The sequence below is a fragment of the Rhincodon typus genome, unplaced genomic scaffold (genome assembly GCF_021869965.1).
Source record: "Rhincodon typus isolate 14 unplaced genomic scaffold, sRhiTyp1.1 hic_rhity00002540, whole genome shotgun sequence".
NCBI classification, from domain to species: Eukaryota; Metazoa; Chordata; class Chondrichthyes; order Orectolobiformes; family Rhincodontidae; genus Rhincodon; species Rhincodon typus.
The window spans coordinates 8,536-16,764 of NW_025968178.1; the positions used below are offsets into that span (position 1 = coordinate 8,536).

At 37.6% G+C, this 8,229-nt stretch overlaps 1 protein-coding gene across 1 annotated transcript; it reads right to left on the reverse strand.

Moving 5' to 3' along the window:
- Nucleotides 1–4,485: 4,485 nt before the first annotated feature.
- Nucleotides 4,486–7,415, reverse strand: LOC125481541 (matrin-3-like; the record flags this gene model as incomplete). Its single annotated transcript, XM_048593238.1, has 2 exons — nucleotides 6,218–7,415; nucleotides 4,486–4,620 (listed from the first exon to the last, which is right to left on the reverse strand). Coding segments are annotated over exons 1-2 (1,146 nt in total), but the record flags the coding sequence as incomplete, so codon positions are not given.
- Between the last annotated feature and the right edge of the window lie 814 nt (nucleotides 7,416–8,229).

Consider the following 8,229-nt stretch of genomic DNA (forward strand, 5'->3'; position numbering starts at 1 on the left):
ATGACTATTTTTTTTTAAAAAGAACTATCATGCACCAGTTTCCTTCAAACTAGCACTGTTGAGAATTTAAATATTTCCCATCCCAGCTTCCTGCCAGTTCCTCCATATCACCCAAATATGATGGCTTGAGATACCAAGCTAAATAGTAAACAGAATCACCAGCCAAGCAAAAGATCACCATTAAATACAATGTTTTAACAATGGTAACGCTGAGATTTGAAGGAGAACAACTTTCTTACACATGAAGAAGTCTCAACCATATAACGACACAAGACAAACTTCTAGTCAGAGGTTTACAGACATATTAAAAGCTCCTTGCTCACGTTTATTTTCTATATTAATAGATATTCTTAAGCATTTTCATAGGACATGTCAAACTGAAATTTTGCACAGAGTGCAACTGATTTGTAGGTTTTATGCTTTAATCTTTTTATTAACAAACACATGACACAGCCTGCATGTAAAGTATGAATTTTAAGTTTCTCCCATTGCTTCATTCTCATGATGGAGGAGCAGCCCATTAACATGAACGTTGACTACTCTATTTCGAAAATGTTCATGTGATTGGAGTCTTGGCTTAGTATGTTCTCCAAGGTTGCTCTTGTCTAAAGAGAATGAATTCCTCCATGGCGTAGTCCTTCCCCATCTCTCGGATCTCCTCAGCCCTATATCTTCCAAGGTGTCCGAACTCCAATAATTCCACATCTTGAGCATTCCAATTTTAATTGCCCCTTCAGCTGCCCACTCCTTAAGGACTAGAATTTTCTCCCTACACACCTTGTTACTTCACTACTTTGTTTTTTATTAACCCCCCCTCCCTTTAAGACCTACTTGATTTGACTAAGTTTTTGTTTACTTGTCCTATCACCTTATGTCTTGCGTTGTGAAAACATATAAATGTAAACTGTTTCTGTTGGAGCCAGCTTGAGTACCCATTTGAATAAATTTGCTGACATGAGATCAAACAGAATAAAACGTAATCCTTTACAATAAAAACAGCACAGCACCGAACAGACCCTTTGACCCACCTAGTCTGCGCCCAGCACAATATCTTCCTAAACTAATCCAACCTGCTTGCACATGGTCCATATTCCTCCATACCCTCCTGTTCACGTGTCTAAATACCTCTTAAATATTGCTATCAGATTTGCTTCTTCCACCTCCCTTGACAATGCCTTCCAGGCAACTATCACCCAGTGTAAAAAACTTGCCTTGCACATCTCCTTTAATAAGTTTTCCCCTCTCACTTAAAAACTACACATACCAGAATTTGACATTTCCACCCTGGGGGAAAGACTCAGACAATCTAGCCAAATCATGCCTCTCAACTATATACATTTCCATCAGGTCGCCCCTCAGCCTCCATCATTTTGGCAAAAACAATCCAAATTTATCCAATTTATTTTTCCTTACAGCCAATAAACTCCAACCCAGGCAACAACTTGGTAAATCTTTTTTGCATTCCCTCCAAATCCTTCCTATAGTGTTGTGACCAGAACTGCACACAATACTCAAATGTGGCCTAACTAAAATTTTGACACAGCTGCAATGTGACCTGCTAACTTTTATTATCAATGCCCCAACCAATGAAGGCAAGCATGTCTTATGCTTCTTTACCACCTTATTCACTTGTGTTCCACTTTCATGGAACTATGGACTTACATGCCAAGATCACTCTGTGTATCAATGCTCCTAAGGGTCCTGCCATTTATTGTAAACTTTCTTCTTGTGTTTGATCTGCCAATTTGCATCACCTCACACTTGCCTAGATCAAGCTCCATCTGTTAATTCTTCACCCAACTTTCCAACTGATCTATATCCTACTATATCCCTTGATAACTTTCCTCACTATCCACAACTGCACCAATCTTCTGCAAAACATACTAATCAGACCATCATCTGCATCCAAATCGTTTATATATAAATTTATTATCCAATACCTATGGGATCAGGAGTGCGCCGATTGTTCAGATATTCCAGATAATCAAGACATTAATAATGCAAAAACACACACTAAATAATAGAAGTGTAATACAACAGGTATACACATCATTGTTATATTTTACAGCATACAACACTTAAATAATAATGCAACATTGCCAGAAATAAAACTTACCAGCAGTGAGCCTTCTCACTCGCACCCTTAACTGAGTCGGACATCACCAAAGATCACGGTATTTGAGAAGAAATTGACTCGAAATTGAATGAACTGTTGATATTTCATGAGGCCATTTGATTGAACAAATATATTTATATTGAGACAAATAAACCTTTAAAACTATAATAACTGGACATAATAATACAGTAAACATCACTCTGTTTGAGGTGTATAATTTTTGCCAGTTTATCAGGAGTGCCAGTTCATAAGATGCTGGTTAAAACAATGTTTGTTATATTATGAACACAGAGGTCCCAGCACTGACCGCTAGTCAGAAAACAGCCCTTCACAATTACCCTCTGTCTGCTATGATCTTATCTATCCAGTCATAGCCAGAGAGTCTCCTACAGTGACTTCCCTTCCAATTCAACACCATTAATTGTTATGGAGCTTGACCGCACATGAATCTTCATGTTATAAGCCCTCACCCATCAACAAAAATTCATTTGCCAAAAATTCCTAGATTCAACCCCCAACACCATTATCCTCACACCCTAACCCCCTCCAATGGGTTGCTAAAATTATGGGATACTTCTAGAAATGGAATTCACTCTTAAATGTAGCTCATCACTCCACAATGCTACTTCAATAACTCTTTTAAAGTTACCAGCCCCACTACTAAATACACAATCTTCAACACAACTTTCTTTCACTGCAGATTTATTGGACCCAATCAACAGAATTTCAAAGCATTTCTCAGCAATTCAATTTCCTTCCACTCTCCTCTTCTGTTTTTAAAGTTGTGTTCCAAACTCGCCTGATGCAACACACACCTATTTCAGTGAATTCATACTACGTAGATTAACAAAGCATTTTAGTTCATACATTCCTTACAATGAACATTGTGATGTGTAATTAATTTTATGCAGATAATTATCAGGATCATCCACAAGATGGACTGCGAAGTATTTAAGAGGTGGCAGGAAGATTTCACAGCAAAGAATGGGAGGGGGAAAAAGAGTTTTCAAGGCCAATGTCAAGCCAGCAAGGCTCAGGAAATGTCATGTAGCAGCTAAAGGCAAGGTATTCAAAGCTTAAAACAGGACACTGAAGGTGGAAAGAGAGATCATTCAGAAACTAAGAAGCTGGAGCAACAAGAATTCGTAGTTGAGAACATATGCAAAATCTGTTTGAAGGGAATTCAGCCAGCCAGCAAGAAACATTGTAAATTCTTGGGCAGACTTTTAAGCTTAATTTTTTAAATCTCATTTTCTGAAAAGTGAAAGAAATTTTAAAAATGTAGTGCCACATAACTCCTTCAAACATCTATGCAGTAATCTGTACAAAATTAAGTCAGATTGAAAATGGAGAAATTACTGTCACAATGCCATCTATAGAGAACACAGGTTGGAGGTCTTCATAAGAAATGTAGAATTTAATAGTGATAGGACAGAATATATTTAACAACCTGCAGTTAACTAGGAGACACAGATAATTTGCAAATAAAATCAATTCATTTAAAATAATATTTCAACTTGCGCTTTGTATCTAATTATAAAGGAATGTATAAATAAGAGAATAAAAGAAATGTTAAGTCAAATGATATCTGGAACAAAGTGCTGAATAAATGCTTCAATAATTTTTTTTCATAGATCTATTAAATAATTACTGCCAGGTGCTCAGTGCACTTTAACCAACAGTTATAAAATTATGGTTTTGTTAAAACCAATTGCAGCAGTTCAGGACAGGAGCTCACCATTGCCTTCTCAAGGACAAGTAGAGATAGGCAATAAATGCTGGCCCAGCCAGCAATGCCCACAGCCCATGAGTGAATAACGTAACATTCTACAGTTTTCAGCAACACTTCCTGAACAATTACAGAACTTTTCCATAAACAGGATTTGGAAGTCTTCCACTTATTATGAAAAAGACAGAAAGGATTTGTATTTTAAAAAGTGACGAAGGAACAATGGGGGAGAAACTGAAGAATAAGAAAACAAAAACCTAGTCATTTCTCCTCTCACATATATTGTGTGCAAGTACATTTTGTGAAAATTGGTCATGAATAATTTCAAGACAACCTATTAGAGGCCACGAAAGTACAGCTTCAATTGCCAAATTGAACAAGGGCAGAAAAGGAAAACCACAGAACTTCATGATTCTGTCACAATGAGTACTAAGTAGCATTGATTTCTTTATTTAAGGATATAACTGCATTAGAAGCATTTCAGGTAAGATTCACTCAATTGATTCCTGAAATGAAGGGGCTATCTTATAAGGAAAAGATGGACCTTTATCATTGTATAATTTCAAGGTTGCATAAGTGATTATTCAATAACAAGGGAATCAAGGGTTATAGGGCTGAGACAGTAAAGTAGAGTCAATACCACAACTTTATCAAATGGTAGACTAGAGGGGTCAACTTCTGTTCCAATTTCATGTGGTCCTATGTGATCACATATCTTTTCTAAACTAGCCTTTCTATAATTTGGCTGCATACTACGCAGCAAGTAGTACCAAAACTGTCAAGAAAAATACATTATTTTCAGTTCTTGTGAAATACATTCCCACCTGTATGTGTAAGGATATCTACGATCGCACATATTATTGCTATCAAATAATAACTTTGACAATGAATAAAGTATATATTATTTTGATGTTATTAAAAACATCACATTTTCCATAATCATTGGGAACAGTAAAATATGATTTAATATAAAAACAGATATTAAGATTATTGGACACATTATTATAAATGTTTGGAATGCCAGTAGAATCCAGCCCTTGCAACAACATACCAAAGATTTAGCAATGCACCATTTATTTCCATCAACAATGCTTAGACCTATTGTCTGAAATTAAGTGAGACACTGTTGTATGCATACTTCATTGATTATTTTTACGGGAAGGTAATAATCACTTACCTTTGTTGATGGATTCAGTTTTACCACTAACTTGCCAATCAATGCGATAAATTGTCGAGATTGGCTCCTCAACAGTCCATGGGGTTAACACTCCAAGCATTTAAGTTTTAGAAGCCAAATGCTTATGAAGCAAACTTTAAAGATTCAGGGACAAATACAGTTCAACTTGATTTGGGTTTATGCTAAAACCTCATAATAGAATATAAATGTTTCATGGTAAATTGAAATTCACAACTGCATTACCATTACATTTGTAAACCATGAGACGTAATTAGGGTGGCAGAAATCCAGATGCCAGCCACCCAGTTTTTGTCTTAAATGTATGACTGACTGCTTTCGCAAAGTTTTGGTTATTTACAATACATTTCTCCCATTGCCCATGAATTTGCAAGGCAAAACAAGGAAAGCAATACCCATGGATCCTGTTGCAACTGAAACTACTGTTCCTCATAAGCAGGTAAACCTATGCTAAGGAGCACAGGGAAGAAACACCATCAGTGGAGATGCAAGACTGATAGGAGGTTAAAGAGAGAAGGTAGGAGTAAAAGAGAGTTTGAACAGGGGGAAAAAAAAAAGACAGTAATATAAACTGTCAAAAAGCCAAATACGCCAGATTTTATTTTGAACACCAAATCTCAAATGGTGGCAGCGTTGAAAATGATTTCTGCTACCACTTGACAGAACAGAAAAAATGTTTAAATGGGTGATGCCACCTATATGAAAATATGACTATAAAGTCAGGAAATATGGTTAAATACTGACCACGCAATAAAAATAAAATCATCTCTTAAAACAGATCCAAAAAGTAGTGACTTAGAAAACGTCATAAGGCTTTCTGTATTTCTAACCTAGACTGATTTAATAGTGATGTTGCATTACTCAAAACTTGAACAAAATGAGGTTCAAGTTCACAGTCAGGACTGTGCAGAAGCTAAATCTAGCTGAAATACTATGGTGAGCCCAAAATTCAATAAGAGCTTAATTTATATGGAAACATGTGCATTGAAAGAAAAGACTGCGTAGAAAGTAGATTTAACTGCATCACATTTTTGAAAAATGCATCAGAAGCAAAGATTATCCAGAAAGTCATCTGGGAGAACCTTAAAACCAAATGATGTTTTCCAAGTCCAAGAAAAGCTGTAGCTGTTATAGTTTTTTTATTAAGCAATTCTTAAAGAAGTTAGAGGTCACTCACCTGTACAGAATGAATGGTTAGATCACACAGCGAGCACAAGTGGGGGAACACTGCTGGCAAGAAACCATGGTAATCGTTTATGTTGTTCAATGAAGGAGATCCTCGTTTTCTCTCAAAGAGAGACCTCTCATGTGTACGAGGAGAAGGAAGATGAGCAGCTCTTCCATAATCAGAATCAAATTTATTGAAATTGTGTGAGGGCTCAGAGAGGCACATTTCCTCTCTGGAGAAGTCATCACTGCCTCTTAATCGCTCACGTTCATAGTCCTTCCGGTCATACCTAGCACTTGAGTCTCGAGAAGAATGACCGTGACTATATTCAACTATTGAGTCAAGACTGGAGTCACGACTTGCATAATTACGTTTCCTAAAGTGTCTTTCTTCCTCCCAGTCATCATGAGAGGCTCTGTAGGAGCGGTCATGTCGTGGAGAACCGTCACCTCTGTTGTATTTTGAAGCTGTTCCTTCATTAGCTCTTCTCCTCTTTATCTCCGTAAGAATTTCTGGCAAGGATTCGGGTGTAAGCTTATCTTCAGGGTAGTGGCTCAGTTCATCCAAATCCCTGGATGAAAGACCAAATGCAGCTAGAATGTTACTGGCCCTGTCTGCATCAATCTGTTTCTGAACAGCATGAGATTGTGGATTCTGGTTTCTAACTCCAAACAAGGAAGGCAAGCTACTGCTAGCAGTATCGCTGTATCGTGACGGCCCACCAGCTGTTGACATCAAACCTTTAGATCTTTGTCCCACACCTTGCGGGCCAAAGTTCTGACCCGATCCTGCAACTTGTAAGCCAAAGTTCTGACCCTGTCCTGCACCATGAAGGCCATAATTCTGACCCTGTCCAGAATTTATTAAGCCAGCCAAGTGTGGATTCTGGCACAATGTCCCAAGAGCTGCCTGGATATTCAGAGGTGGACCTGCAGCGAGACCTCCAGCATCTGCATCGTGAAAACGACTCTTCCTCTTAGTACGCATTTGATTGCTCTGGCCTCTGCCAAAACTTGCCATTGTGGCACAAGAGAGAGTGTCTATTTCAATACCGGTCAAAGCAGGCTAGAAGTTCTTTCTTGGTTAGTAGGAGTTCTAAAAAGGTTGTTTCTCTGTCTAATTTGGTCTAAAAGATGGACGATTTCATAAACTACAGGGATGTAATTTCTCCAAGAATTTTGTCAGGCTGAAAGTTAAAAGAAAAACATTAGATCCAAGAATACGAAAGAATCGCAAGGATAGAGATTAGAGTCAGCTTCAAGTTCTAAAATTCAAAAATGATCTGTAGGAAGTAAGCAGCTTAAAATAGAATTCAGTTCAATATTTATACAGATGTCCTTGCTTAAAGTTGTGGTTATGCTCCTGAAAATCGTGACTTAAAGTGAAATGACTAAGTGTATAGGCTCTCATCGGAATCAATGTCAAAGTCAGAGTAAAGTTCCTTTGGACATTTATTGCCCTGAAGAAAACAATATTCAAGTTGAAATACTGACCACACTGTACACTCGTGCTGAAATAACTTCAAAATAAAATTACTAACTCTAAAAGAAATACAGAATTGTACACACCCTGTACAACAGATTATTAATACTTTTAAAAACACACTCACCTGTAGTTTTAAGATTGATCAACCTCCATCTAGTGGCAGACAGCAGTCAGTGCAGGGAGCTGCACTGACTAACCTCAGCCATTTGATGGAGCCTTTTGGTACAGGTTTGGGACCATAGTCAGAAGTGCACAGCCTCAATGAACACAGGGAGACCAGAAAAAGACGCAAAGTCGGTTCTTTTTTGTGTGTGGGGTGGGGGTGGGAGCAAGGACACGTGAGCTATAGGAAAATAACTCCAGGGGCAAAGCCAGGCTAGCTAGACTGGGAATGTGAACATAGCATGGAGAAGCAGGCCTTAATATAATGTGAAAGAGAAGCAGTGCAACTTTAAGCGTGAACTTCCTGCATAGCTTTACATGACGAAATTTATGGTGTAACCCAATTTTAGATTCTTAAAATTAGAATTTAAGAA